Source organism: Bombina bombina, chromosome 3 (assembly GCF_027579735.1).
Source record: "Bombina bombina isolate aBomBom1 chromosome 3, aBomBom1.pri, whole genome shotgun sequence".
In the NCBI taxonomy this organism is placed as follows: Eukaryota; Metazoa; Chordata; class Amphibia; order Anura; family Bombinatoridae; genus Bombina; species Bombina bombina.
Genome location: NC_069501.1, coordinates 744151337 through 744167220, shown reverse-complemented (window position 1 = coordinate 744167220; position 15884 = coordinate 744151337). Strand labels below are relative to the sequence as shown.

The 15884-nt window shown below is 35.4% G+C and overlaps 1 protein-coding gene across 1 annotated transcript in view; it reads left to right on the top strand.

Annotated features, from left to right (window-relative positions):
- Nucleotides 1–15884, top strand: part of FRMPD4 (FERM and PDZ domain containing 4) — a gene marked incomplete at its 5' end in the record, with an annotated part of 552900 nt that overhangs the window by 208267 nt on the left and 328749 nt on the right. The window contains one exon of the mRNA XM_053707589.1: nucleotides 5400–5502. Within this exon, the coding sequence (XP_053563564.1) occupies nucleotides 5400–5502 (103 nt within the window). The remainder of the gene's footprint in view (nucleotides 1–5399; nucleotides 5503–15884) is intronic.

Genomic DNA, 15884 nt, shown 5'->3' with positions numbered 1-15884 from the left:
TGTAGGGGATGTAGATTGTAGGCAAAAGAGCAGTTTACTTTGTGACAAAGCCCCACCAAAAGCCCTTTTAAGGGCTGGCAAAAGAGCTGTTACTTTGGGGCATGCCCCGCAAAAAGCCCTTTTAAGGGCTGGCAAAAGAGCTGTTACTTTGGGGCAATGCCACGCAAAAAGCCCTTTTCAGGGCTATTTGTAGGATTAGACTTAGGTTTAGTGGTAGGGATAGTTTAGTATTTTAGGGGTTAAATAATTTAATATAGATGGCGGCGGGGTAGGGGGATTAGATTAGGGGTTAATAATTTTAAAATAGATAGCGGCAGGGTAGGGGCTCACTTTAGGGGGTAGGTAAGGTAGATGGCGGTGGTGTTAGGGGCTCACTTTAGGGGGTTATAGATTTAGTATAGCTGGCGGCGGTTTAGGGGTTAATAACTTTATTAGGTTGCGGCGGGCTCCGGGAGCGGCTGTTTAGTGGTTAATACATATTTTATTGTTAGGCTAGTGAGGGGGGATAGCGGATAGAGGGATAGACGTGTCGGGCTATGTTAGGGAGGCGTGTTAGACATGTCGGGCTATGTTAGGGAGGCGTGTTAGACAGTGCGGGTGATTTAGACTTTAGTCAGCTTTTGTAGGCGCCGGCAGTTTCTAACGTGCCGCAAGTCACTGGCGACGCCAGAAATTTGTACTTGCGCAGATTTCTGGACATCGCTGGTTTATCAGACTTACGGCACGTTAGCATCTGACGGCGACATATATGGGATAGCTCGAGTTGCGAGCTGAAACTGCGGGTGACGCGGGTTCCCTCGCTTGCGCCGCAAACTACGATCTATATCGGATTGCGCCCTATAGGAATCCTAATTTGGACACTCTGGACACTAAAGAGGACAATCACTTCTTAGAGGAAATTTATTTTATTATAATCACATTGTATATTACTGTGAACATTACTTATTTTTGTTTTATTTGTTTATCATTTACTTCTAAGGATAGCTGTATGGCAATTGTTTACTGTTTCTATTGTTTTTAACCATTGTTTTCATCTGTCTAGGGTACCCTATTAATAAATGTAATTTATGCATTTCTTTTGATATTGTAACACCTTTGTTAATTTTATATTATAGTATATTGTAGTATATATAGATACTTAAAGCCGTTTGGCGCTCCCTCCTATCATATACATCTATTTCTTTTCAGTTTTTAGTGATCTCTTTTTGGGAGCTTGTATCTTGCTAAATGTTGGCGCTCTATATATAATCAGTTCATCTTAATCTCATTCCTCTTGCATCTATAAACGCCACCCCCTTCACTTGTGCACTCTGGAACTCTCGCTCTGAAACAAGCTCACTTCTATCCATGATCTCTTTATCTCCCACTCTCTTAACCTTCTGGCTCTTACAGAAACCTGGCTCTCTGCTTCAGACACAGCATCCACTGCTGCACTGTCACATGGGGGTCTCCATTTCAGCCACACTCCTAGGTCTGGCAATAGACAAGGAAGTGGTGTTGGTATTTTACTTTCCTCTCATTGCACCTTTCAACAAATACAGCCCTTCTCTTCCCTCACATTTTCTTCATTTGAAGCACACATGATTCATTTATTTTCTCCCCCCTGTATACGTGTTGCAGTCACATACTGCCCCCTGGCTCCCCAACGCAATTTTTAGATCACTTTGCTGCCTGGCTTCCTTATTTTCTTTCCTCAGACACCCCTGCCCTCATTCTTGGTGACTTCAACATCCCTCTTGACAATCCCACTGCCTCCTCTGCAAAACAACTTCTTCAACTCACTTCCTCTTTCTGCCTGTCACAATGGACTGACTCTCCCACTCACAAAGATGGTCAATCCCTTGATCTGATTTTCAGCTATCGATGCACTATCTCAGATTTCACAAACTCCCCTTTTCCTCTTTCTGACCATCATCTCCTAACTTGCAACATGACTTCCCTCCCTACAACCCTCCCCTTCCTCTACCCCTTACACCAAACTTCACTGAAGCACTAAGTCATTAGATCAGCAACATCTTGCTAGCTCTATTGAACCTCTCCTCACTTCCATCACCTGCTTTTCCTGCCCTGACCAATCTATCTGCCTCTATAACTCCACCCTTACATTGGTCATTGACACTCTGGCGCCTCCTACCATAGCTTAGAAACCACACTCTCATCCTCAGTCTTGGCATACTCCTCTAACACGGTATCTACGCAGATGTTCCCATACTGCTGAGTGACACAGGAGGAAATCTCGGAATTCAGCTGACTTTCCTCACTACAAGTTCATCCTGAACTCCTACCATTCTGCCCTTAATCTTTATAAGCAACAATACTTCTCTAATCTCATCTTTACTCTTTCCTCTAACCTCTGTTTTCCACTTTCAATACTCTTCTCTGCCCACCCCCACCTCCTAATACAACTTCTCTCTCAGCTCAAGAATTTTCCAGCCACTTCAATAACAAAATTGACTCCATCAGAAATGAAATCACCTCTCAACTTACTTCTCCCACCCTCTCAAAAGTTCACAATCATTCAAAACCCAATTACCCTTAAATTTAGCTCTTTTGCCCCTGTTATCGAGGAAGACATTTCTGCCCTTATACTGTTCTCCCACCTCACTACCTGTCCCCTCTACCCTATCCCCTCACTGCTACTCCTATCCCTCTCTTCTACCCTCACCCCCATACTCACACACATTTTCAACCTCTCCCTCGGCATTGGTATATTTTCCTCATCTCTAAAACATGCACTGGTCCCACCTATCCTCCAAAAACCTTCCCTCAATCCAACCTCCCCATCCAAATACTGTCCTATTTCCCTACTCCCTCTTGCCTCAAAGCTCCTTGAAAAGCTAGTATATGCATGTCTATCCCCTTTCCTTATACTATACTCTCTTCTTGACCCACTGCAATCTGGATTTCGTCCCCATCACTCCACAGAGACAGAAATTGTTAATGTTACCAATGACCTACTTACAGCAAAAATCCAAAGGCCACTTCTCTCTGCTTACCCTCCTTGATCTGTCTGCAGCCTTTGACACTGTTGACCACCCTCTTTTGCTCCAAACCCTCCAATCCTTCGGCATCTGCGACACAGCTTTCTTGTGGTTCTCTTCCTATCTATCTAACCGTACCTTTAGTATAGCCTTCTCTGGAGCATCCTCTGCCCCGTTACCTCTTTCTGTTGGTGTACCTCAAGGCTCTGTCCTCAGTTCCCTTCTCTTTTCAATCTATACATCATCATTAGGTTCCTTAATAAAGTCCCAATGGGTTTCAATATCATTTGTATGCTGACAACACCCAAATCTACCTTTCTGCACCAGACCTACCTCCTTCCTTACTAACCCGTGTCACTAACTGTCTTTCTCAAATCTTATCTTGGATGTCCTCTCACTACCTTAAGATAAATCTCTCCAAAACTGAACTACTTATTTTTCTCCCTTCTTCCAAAATCTCCACCCCCCCCCATTTTCTATAACTGTTGATAATTCCATCATTACCCCTACCCCGCATGCCTGATGTCTTGGGGTCACACTTGACTCAGACCTTTCCTTCACGCCTCACATTCAGTTCTTGGCTAAAGTCTGCCACTTCCACCTTAAAAACATCTCTAAAATTAGACATTTCCTTACACAAGACACAACTAAGATTTTAATTCAGTCTGTCATCCTTTCCCATCTCAACTACTGCAACTCCATCCTCTCTGGTCTATCTAGCTGCTACCTAGCTCCTTTAGAATCCATAATGAATGCCTCTGCTAGGCTCATCTTCCTTACACGTCACTCTTCATCTGCTGCACCTCTCTGCCAATCCCTTCACTGGCTTCCTCTTGGCTCCAGGATTAAACACAAAATCCTCATGCTGACATATAAAGCCCTCAACTGCACTGCTCCACACTAAATTTCAGACCTTGCCTCCAGATACTCTCCCTCCCGTCCCCTTCGCTCTGCTCACAATATCCTACTCTCCTCCTCTCTTGTTACTTCCTCACATTCCTGTTTACAGGACTTCTCCAGACTGGCCCCCATCCTGTGGAACTCCCTGCCTCGCTCCACAAGACTCTCCCCTAGTTTTAACAGCATCAATCGCTCCCTAAAGACTCTACTATTCAGGGATGCATACAACCAACACTAACCTTTCTTAACTCCTATCGCTTTCCCCTTGAACCCCTTAGAATGTAAGTCTATGAGCCCAGCTGTTTGTAGATCGCCTTCATAAGAGCCGACTACAAAAGTGCAACTCTCGGCAGTGCCCTCTACCCATTTTATCCCTATAAATGTTATCCTGTATACCAACTATGTTTATAATGCTGCAGAATCTGTATGCGCTCTACAAATACCTGTTAATAATAATAATAAAAATAATAAAATTATGCATAAGCCAGACCTTAATTAATAATGTTACTGTTGCATATTTTAACAACAAATTGGCAATAATTACATCTAAATTCAATGTAAGTTCAGAGCTTAAACATCTTTAAAAATTAAACAACTTTTAAAATCAATATAACATTTTTTAAAGGTTAGTTACTAAGAATGGCATCAAAGCATATGTATCTACTCCAGAATTGTTCTTGTTTAAAAAGATAGATATTCCCTTTACTACTCATTCCCCAGTTTTGCATAACCAACACAGTTATATTAATAGACGTTTTACCTGTGTGATTACATTGTATCTACATCTCTGCAGACTGCCCCCTTATTTCAGTTCTTTTGACAGACCTCCATTTTAGTGACTCATAAATAGCTCCATGGGAGTGAGCACTTTGTTATTTCTCTATGGCACACATGAACTAGCTATGAAAAACTGTCAAAATGCACTGAGATAAGAGGTGGCCTTCAAGGGCACATAAATTAGCATATCAATAAAGAATATTAGCTTTCAATAAAGAATACCAAGAGAACAAAGCAAATTTCATGATAAAAGTAAATGGGAAAGTTGTTTAAAATTGCATGCCCTATCTGAATCATGAAAGTTTCATTTTGACTAGACTGTTTCTTTAAATTCAAATGTTTTTTGCTTATGCCAAAAAACATTAGAATATCATATCTTTAAAGTTTCATATCTCCAAAACTAAAAGCACATCTTTTGTTTTATAGAATAAAACTAAGGATAATTCAGACTACATCAGTTATCATGGTATTTAATGTAATAGGTTTGGATGCAGCTTTCTCTAAAACATTCTCTCCATTAATGATTTCAGTGATTTGAATGACAAGATAATCTTCCAAATATCAGCTAAATTAATATATAAAAAGATAATATAATAAATGTGGCCTCATTTGGAAGATGTTTTTTATTATATCATTGTAGTATTTAATAGCTTTGTTAAAATATTTAGAAAAAAAAAAATCATTTTAACATGCATATTGCAATATCCTTCTAACTTTGGCTTTGCTATCCTCTGTCTGCAGGTGGACCATCTGAAGGAAAATTATTCCCTGGAGATCAAATAATTATGATAAATGATGAACCAGTCAGCAGTGCTCCAAGGGAGCGAGTGATTGACCTTGTCAGGTACGTGATATGTTTCCTCTTTTTATTCATTGAGGCAGAAAAAAGTGTTAAGCCTTTGTCAACCACTGATGAAACATTTTATGGCTACAGAAAACTCTGTTTTCTTCCACATTTATTTACTTGCTGAAAATACAAAGCATAAAGATATGGGTTATTCAGTGCAGATATTATTACGCCTATTTCAGTTTTGTAATAGTGATAATGTGTAGTTATGTTTTTAACCGACCACATAAAAAAGTAAAATCAAAATGCACTCAACCACAAATATGATGCACTTGTGAAATACTTGATAAGTACATGGATAAAGTATATACTAATTTCCTAAAATAATATGTTTAATATAAACGTAGCTTTATGGTCCCATGGTTGTCACCATATTTCATTTTTTATTTCTATTTTATATATAGGTACAGTGTACTGTAAATTGTTCGATCCCTTAATGTGTTTAAAATGATCAATTTTACCTGCTGGACTGTATACAATTGTTTACAAATATATCCTTTACCTTTGTCTTTTGAAATATTTGATTTTGCTTGTTGAATTCCTGCATGTACTAAAAAGTTCAATACTGCAGTAATGGCCCAAGAAAGGCTATGTAAACGAGATACAGCAGAATATATCACATGCATATACGTCAGCTACCTATAGGAAAAAAAAAACTTTACTTCATTCTGATTTGATTGACTTTAGTATTTATAACGTAAAATGTATTTAAGAAACAGTCCTGTAACAATTGATGTATACCAAATCTATTCCCCTCTATTCCAACTCATTAGATTTTAGTCATGGCAAAACTTTGTATTCAGTTCCAGACTTTGTTGTTTTCTTTTCCATGAGATTTTCTGTGAGATTACAATACATTAGACTTTTAGAAAAGAGACATTTGTTTTTAAAATAAATACAAATATGGTAAATTATTTGTTAATACTGGTTCAAAACAATATAATGAAAACATTGACAATGTAGTAAAATAATTTGGTAATACAGTATAGTTTAAAAAAATCTGTTCATTAAAATGCCATTAAACCCAACAAATTTCCTTCATGATTCAGATAGAGAATACAATTTTAAGCAACATTCCAATTTACTGCTATTACCTAATTTGCCACAATCTTTAGATATCCTTTGTTAAAGAAATATCAATGCACATTGGTGAGCCAATCACATGAGGCATCTATGTACAGCCACCTATCAGAAGCTACTGAGCCTATCTAGATATGCTTTTCAGGAAAGAATATCAAGAGAATGAAGCAAATTAGATAATAGAAGTAAATTAAAAAGTTGTTTAAAATGGTATTCTCTATCTGAATCATGAAAGAAAAAATGTGGGTTTAATGTCCCTTTAAGTGTTTTTCAGTATCCCTGTGAAAAAAATTTTAATTTAGAATGTGATTGCTTATTTGAAATATTAAAATAATATCATAAACTGTATGGGGCCGATTTATCAAATGCCAGGGGGACATGATTCGCTGTTGGCATTTATCATTACACAAACATTTCTGGTGAAATGCTTGTGCAGTGCCGCCCCCTGCACATTAGTGGCCAATCAGCTGCTAGCAGGGGGATTCAATCATCCCAATCGTATCTGATCTGGATGATTGCAGTCCACAACCTTTTAGTTAATTAGCAGAGGTCTTATGACCACTGCTTCTTAACTTATGCTTCTAGCAAGCCGGAAACATCGCAGGTAGAAAGCAGCATCCGCTGCTTAATAAATCTACCCATATGAATTGATACCATTATATATAGCATCATATCTTTCTATCAGCTAGTGCAATTTTTTATCTAGATATTGTCATACTGTGTTACAATAATTGGATCTATAGAAAAGTTCTTAAAGGGACAGTCAACACCAGAATTTTTGTTGTTTAAAAGGAAAGATAATCCCTTTATTACCCATTCCCCAGTTTTGCATAACCAACACTGTTATAGAAATACAATTTTTACCTCTTTAATTACCTTGTATCTATGCCTCTACAAACTGCCCCCTTATTTCAGTTCTTTTGACAGACTTGCATTTTAGCCAATTAGTGCTCACTCCAGGGTAACTTTACATGCATGAGCTTAATGTTATCTATATGAAACACATGAACTAATGCCCTCTAGTGGTCAAAATGCATTCAGATTAGAAAATCTACTTGAAAATGTTTATTGTTTGAAAAGATAGATAATCCCTTTATTATCCATTCCCCAGTTCCATAACCAACACTTTTATTTTAACCCCTTAACCCAAAAATGGAGTAGCTCTTTGTCATGCAATATGAAACCCTTCGTACCACATAACATAAATCTTCATTGCAGTTTCAGGAAGCTCCAGTAGTCTTGGCTGTCAAGTAACAGCCAAAAGCTGCTATTCCTGAGTTGCAGGCATCTGTCTTAATATGATAATGGAGCACAATTACAGATTAATTGCATATATACAGATGAACTTTTTTACAAATATGGATTTATTCAATACCAGAGATCTTCTACTTTCAGACACACAAAAATCAATAGATTCAGAATCATCCGCTAAATTGAATCTATTTAAATCATTGTCTGAATTAGAAGAAATACTGATAAAAGAAATAAAACAAAAACTAGAACTTAATTTTATGAACAGATATATTGAACTGAATATGGTACCTAGAGGACTTAGATTGAAGAAGAATTGCACATTTGAATTAGAAGATGATCATGCCAAAGAGTGGTAAAGTATTTTAGAAAAACATCTTCTGACCTAATGAAAGTAATAATAAAAGCGAGAACTAGATCACTAGGACAGTTAGCAGAAAAAGTTGAGAAATTTAAAGAGATATTAAAACCATACACTGAAGATAACCTATTTAAACCAAAACAGACAGAAATCATAAAAAATATGAAAGAACTAAGTGAGAATATAAATAAAGACAAATTAAATAAAATGGAAAGAGATGAGGATGATTACAAACACATCAATTTAAGTTGTAAAATGATAGAAACTATACGACGGATTCACACAACGCATTAGAAAGAAATGGAATAAGTGAACCCTCTCACTTGTAATATGAAACACACCCGAGAGAGGAACATTATGATAACACAAATAATTCACATCTTCTTTTTAAAAAAGAAAACAAAAAGACACAACAAACTGAATGGAAAAATCCAAACAGCCACTTTAGAAACCATAATCAGAAATATCAAACACAAAATGAGAGAGATAGGACTCCAATCAGAGACAGGAGACCATATAATAGAAATTATAATAAAAATTATGATTATAATTATGATTACAATAGAAATAATCATTATTACAACATAGATAGACAAAATGAAAATTGGAGAAATAGAAGATTTGAAAGAGATGATAATTATCATAATTATCAAGACTTTCATCCTAATCATCATAATCAGTATAATAATCCCCCAAATGACTACACAAATAGACATAATAATACTGAAACTCATAATAGAGGATGGTTTAGGGACACCAGAAGATTTCAAAATAAGAATAAATACTTGGTAAACAACTCACCAAGATTTAATAAAGAAGTCTAAGTAAAAAACAGATTTGAACCACTGACACACTTGGATAACACAAAAGATAAGGATTTTTTAGGGTTAGGTCACGATAAACAAGATACATCAAAATGACTACATTCAGAGAATCAAAAACGAAAACAAAGGTTAGAGGGTGCAGAGTAAGAGGAAGAAAAAGACCACAAGCGTTCAGTAGTAAATAATGAAATAAAAAATGCAAATAGTTACAATGTTATCTTTAACCTGAGCAATAAGGAATTAAATGAGGAGCAAAAGGGAGTTTTGAATAAAGGCCTCACGTTTGCCCCTACTTGTAGAATGAATACATTCGATACATTAATAAATGTTAACCAATTTGTAAGAAAACTGGCTCTAAAAAGATATTTCCAAAAGACTCCAATAGAGAAACAAATTCCATGAGATAATACATCCATTAAGAAAGATTTTGTACACACTATATTAAAACCAAAATCACATTTCACATGTCCAAAAATGTGTACTAAGCAAGAAAATAAGTCAAAATTTGACTAAAAGAGAAAAAGATATTTTAAGCGAACTTAAGGCTGATACATCAATTACTATCAAACACGTAGATAAGGGTGGAGGCATCGTCCTCTTAAATACTGATGACTATATTATAGAAGCCAACAGACTACTAATGGATAAAGATACGTACAAAAAACTGAGTAAAGATCAGGTGAAATCCCAAATAATAAATTTCTCAAAAATAATAGCAAATGCTCAATCTATGGGTATTATTAATAATGATGAATATAAATTTATTAATATTGTACACCCTAGGACCCCAATTTTCTACTATTTACCCAAAATCCATAAGAGTCTGACTACACCTCCAGGCTGTCCCATAATATCAGGCATAGGTTCATTAACTTATTAACTAATTAACTTAACAATATGTGGACCAATTTTTGCAATGTTATGTCCAAACTCTACCTTCGTACCTAAAAGACAGATTTTCTAAATTCCTTGGAGAATATTAAATGGAATACTAAATTCATCACTATATACAAATATAAATCATCAATTAGGCTTGAAAGCAGTTAAACATTTTTTGGATAACAATTATAAGATGAGTAAATAACAGATTACATTCATTTTAGACTGTATCTCATTTATCCTCCACAATAATTATTTTGATATTAATGGTGAATTATTTTTGCAGTTATTTCTGAAAGAGAGGAGAAGAGAGCAGACTCAAGTGTAGAGTAGTAATCCTTTAATACGTGCGCGCGCACAAAAAGTGGCAACTCACAAGATAAATAAATAAAAACAGCATAGAACACAATGTGTTATGGTTATAGATAACTTATCCTACAAAACACCGGCTCAGCAAGCAGCTCCAGATACACTCCCACACTCTTGGACTGATGTCAAGGATACCCGGTCCGGGTTAGTAGCAATATTTTCAAAGTCCGTTTGGGTTCCGTAGATTCTATGTGCTGATATAGTGAAGCAGGCTGTAATGGCCCAGAGGAATTGGAAAAAGACACAAACTGTAAATTAGTACATTGATCCTCGGCACACAAACCGATAGATTCCCAACTGCAGAGCGGGATCTACGGCGGCCTCACAGGATTAGAAAAAGGGGCGGTTCTCTACGCGTTTTATTCCGACACAACGGGACTTTCTCAAGAGTAATTATTCAAGGTACTGCAGTGCTCTCTATAAATGATGTGAAAACACACACTCCCACTTGTCGGACCAATCCTTTAAGAGATACAAGCTTGATACAATCATAGGGAGTATGGCGTAACCTTGAAATCGTTTAAAATGGGAAATGTATATTACATAAAATCAATAGAATATTCCACTTAAAATGAATATGTTGAATACATGAATCATATACATATGTAAATAGTTAAAATACATAAAATACAATAATTAATAAAACCAATCAATAAAAAAAACCATAATATATACTGCCACATATTTATAAAACATTAAAATATTTTTTTTTTCTTATTAAATATTAACCAATACATTTCATAAAAAAAGCCTGTATATCTAATTAGATATACAGGCTTTTTTATGAAATGTATTGGTTAATATTTAATAATAAAAAATATATATATTTTAATTGCTGCCATACTCCCTATGATTGTATCAAACGTGTATCTCTTAAAGGACAGATTTCATTGGACCGACAAGTGGGAGTGTGTGTTTTCACATCATTTATAGAAAGCACCTTGAATAATTACTCTTGAGAAAGTCCCGCTGTGTCGGGACGAAACGCATAGAGACCCACCCCTTTTTCTGATCCTGTGAGGCCGCCGTAGATCCCGGTCTGCAGTTGGGAATCTATCGGTTTGTGTGCCGAGGATCAACGTACTAATTTACCGTTTGTGTCTTTTTCCAATTCCGCTGGGCCATTACAGCCTGCTTCACTATATCAGCACACAGAATCTACGGAACCCAAACGGACTTTGAAAATATCGCTACTAACCGGGACCGGGTATCCTTGACATCAGCCCAGGAGTGTGGGAGTGTATCTGGAGCTGCTTGCTGAGCCGGTGTTTTGTGGGATAAGTTACATCTATAACCATAACACATTGTGTTCTATGCTGTTTTTATTTATTTATCTTGTGAGTTGACACTTTTTGTGTGTGTGCACGTATTAAAGGATTACTCCTCTACACTTCAGTCTGCGCTCTTCTCCTCTCTTTCAGAATTTTTTCGCTACAGGGTCTGTGGAATCACCTTTATAAGAGGAGCTGTCGGACTTTCCTTATGGATATATATACATATTATATATATATATTTGTCTGTGAATATCGGATTACATAGGATCTGTTTTTGTTTTTAGAGTATATTTCCATTTATTGTATATATATTGGGGGATTTGTATTTGTTACAATATATTATATTAATATATATCAAGAGACATCAATATATACATTATATATGTTCTATATCAATATCTCACATTAACATATAGATTCAGGATTAGCGCTACTTGGTGTATTTATTTACACTGTTTCTGTGTTTATATTGTCTTTTTGCAATTAAAAGGTATGGCTATGGGCACAAGGTTTGCGCCCAGCTATGCGAATATTTTCATGGGATTATTTGAAGATGAAAACATTATCAATTCCCCATGGGACGCAAACCTTGTGCTCTATAGACGCTACATCAATGACATCTTCCTAATTTTGAATGACGATGTAGAATTGTTAGAATTATTTCTTGAGGATATAAATAATAACACCTGGGGCCTAGATTTCACCCATGAACAAAGTAGAGAAAGTATAAGTTTTTTAAATGTAAAACTTGAAATAGTTAACAATGAAATTATAACTTTTTTTAAACATGTTGATGCAAATAATTATATACACTGGGAAAGCTGCCACCTCGAAAGATGGGTGGAAAATATCCCCAAGGGTCAATTCCTCAGAATTAGTAAAATTTGCACTCAATTTAGTGACTATGAGAAACAGGCAGAAATTCTAGAAAGGGAATTTAAAGACAGAGGTTATAAAATGGAAAAAGTACAAGAAACTATGCAAATAACACTGATAGGGCTGATCTACTCAAATATAAGAACAAACGATCAACAAATTATACCAAAGACATACAGAAAATGGGCCAGCTTTTATCACTAACTATAGCGAAGATCACAAGCTGGTAAAGAGAATCTTGAAAAAACACTGGCACATCATACTGAAAGATCCACTTCTAAGTGACCAGATAGGCGATTACCCTAGGACTATATTTAAAAAGGCTAGAAACCTTAAATCTATTCTTGCACCAAGTCAATTTAAAACAAATAAACAGAAAGATAGAGACCTAAGAGGTAACACAATAAAAGGTTTCTTCCCCTGCCATGATTGCAAGGCCTGCAAACACAGCAATAGAACAAAAACAGTTAAGGCAACAAAAAGTACATACGAACATACTATTAGGCAAAATATTAGATGTCAGGATAAAAATGTGATTTACATTACACAATGTTTGTGCAATTTGCAGTACCTAGGCGAAACCAGCCGCACATTAAGAGAAAGGATAAGAGAACATCTTTGGAATATTACATGGGGTAAGAAGAAACATCTTCTATCAAAACACGTTTAAGAAGTACATAATCAGAAATCAGATAGTTTCAAATTATGGGGAAATAAGAAACTCAAAAAAAATAGAGGTGAAATCCTAGAAAAAGACCTTCTACTTAGAGAGACTAAATTATGTTTTAAATTCAACACATTAACACCGATAGCTCTTAATGCCCAATTAGAGCTCAATCCTTTTATTTAATATTCTTTGCTTTTTTCTAAAATAATAACTGTTATCCTATTAATAACGTATGTGATGTAAGATTTGTGAGGTCATTTAGTAGATCCACAAAAAAAACCTTCACAATGTATTATCTAAAGATATATATATATATATATATATATATATATATATATATATATATATATATATATATATATATATATATATATATATATATATATATATATATATATATATCCACTATCGTATATTCGAAATGTGCCTTTAACTTTTACATTTTTGGTTCTATAAGAATATGTGAATATATTGATCACCTCTGTATATTCGGTACACATCAATAGATCATGAGAAACTTATAATACGATTTGTACAATCATATTTAGATATGAGTTCATTATCGAAATCCAATATTTGAATATAGTTTACATGATCTAACACATAAATTTGCCCTTAAAGATATCAAACCAGATAGGACGCAGCAATAATTATTTTTTATGTTTTATCTTTTAATTCTGTCAGATATAATGTAGGGTATGTTTGTAAACTAAACCTATTTTATCATAAAAGATCTGATAGGAAATTTGCATTATTTTCTGCACAATTGTGTCTAAATAAGAGTTTACTATTGAACTGCTAAACCAAAATACAAACCTCCAATGGACACCACCCATCATTAACTCCCCCTCAAGGGATTCAAATCAGATGAAAGGGGAAGACTCATGAGATGTATAAAGGATTCTGTCATCAGACCAAACAGACATGCAACTTGATAAAGGCATTGTACTAATGCCGAAATGCGTAGAAGCAGTTTTACCCTCTTTGGTTTTATTTTGCAGTTGTTTTACTCCTCTTGTGAAGTGCACTTCACTTTTTACTTTGCCAAACTCTGTGATACAATTGGTTCTGTGTACAGCTACAGCTTGCTAAGAACCCAAAGGACGGCTGCAGATTAGAAAAGACTGACACTCATTGACCCGTTGCCCGGATAGGCCAGCCGGCTGAACGCGTAAGCAAGTCACATGACCAAGACACCTCAACACGCCAGCTAAACAGATCTGCCAGATGAGAGGGAGATCGGTCGTAAGGAAAAGAAGGAGCGACAAAAAAATCCCCAGACGTTCACTTGATCATTCTTAAGCGGCTAGTCGTGTGTGAAGACGGAGCATATTCCACTTAAGCCGAAGCTGTGCCAAACCTGATGTCGGGTAGGAGTACTGTCTATACTTTTGTCATTATCAAACATACGGAACTTTGTATCGGAACTCTGTATCAGTGTTCAGGTTCTTTTTTTGGAGTCTATATTTTTGATACTTTTGTGCCAAAATTCATGTGTCACTATTTAATTTTTTCTGACACGGTGTTCATTATTTATTTATTAATCATTTATCTATTATTTTGAGTGCTGTGGCCACAGCTGATTTTATTCATTGTTGTCCATCTTGAATTTGGTCTAGTAAAATATTTATATATCACATTATACTTTATTATTATTTTCAAATTATTATTTTAGTTGAGCATTTGGTTAGGATCTATATATCTAACTTCCGACTTCATCTCATAGTAATTTTGTGTACCATAGATTTGGTATAGTATTATTCATGTACTATATTTAGATTAGTAAATCCTACAATATCTTATAACTGGTTTTGCCTCTAGAAAACCTTAGCTTCTTTAGCGCTTCCCAATACATTTTCCTTATCCCATATGAAGGCAGTTACCAGCCTTTAATGCTATATACACTGCAAGCCATAAATATGCTCTCAGTTACATGGACTCCTGTTCAGAATCTCTTAAATCCTTCCTACCCAAGCACCAACTTGCCCCTTCAGTACTTTAAGCATTGATTACAATTGAGTTCTTAAGTAAAGAGTTGGAAAATGTTTGCCCTGGTTTTTTTGCCTAGGGAAAGTGCCACAGATCTGGTGGCCATATTATTCCATGCATATTTAACAAATGTTTGTCCATTTTTTAATGGAGCTGTGAATATTTAAGCGTTGATTTTCCTTATAAAATAGCTGTTCTCTTAAGAATAAAGTTCCCTATTAAATGCAGTTCATACAACCAAATATTAGAGTACAATAGTATACTTCCATTTGCTTGTAGCCTGAGGCAGAAAACATTTCTTTTATAGTTACAGACAAAAGCTACTCATTTCATCACAGCCTTGTTTTCTCTGGTGGACTCTAAAAAAATCAATGTGGTAGGTATGCTGCTGACTTGCTATACACTTTAATAAATAAAAATAGTATTTGTTTGAGAATATTACAAATCTGATTTGCTGAAACTGTAGCTTGGAGTTCCAACATGAATTTTTAATGTTTTAATATATGAGAAAGGAATATTTCTACTGTTACCAAAAATAGAATAATAAAAACAACACAAGCCGCAAATGAACAAGGTGCTAGAGTAGATGTAAAACATCAAGAAACAATCAACTTCATTATTCTGTTTTTCAAAGAATTTAATCAAAATATTTATTGCTTAGTTTTTTACAAAATGAAATACACCTTAAACTGATTCATAAAGAGAACAACCAAAGCAAAGCTGACTTCATAGATTACTTTTGATGTCATGTTTCAATCTTGTCAAGTCTTTTTATTAAAATCTGTCTCTTTCCTGCCTCCATTTAAGAT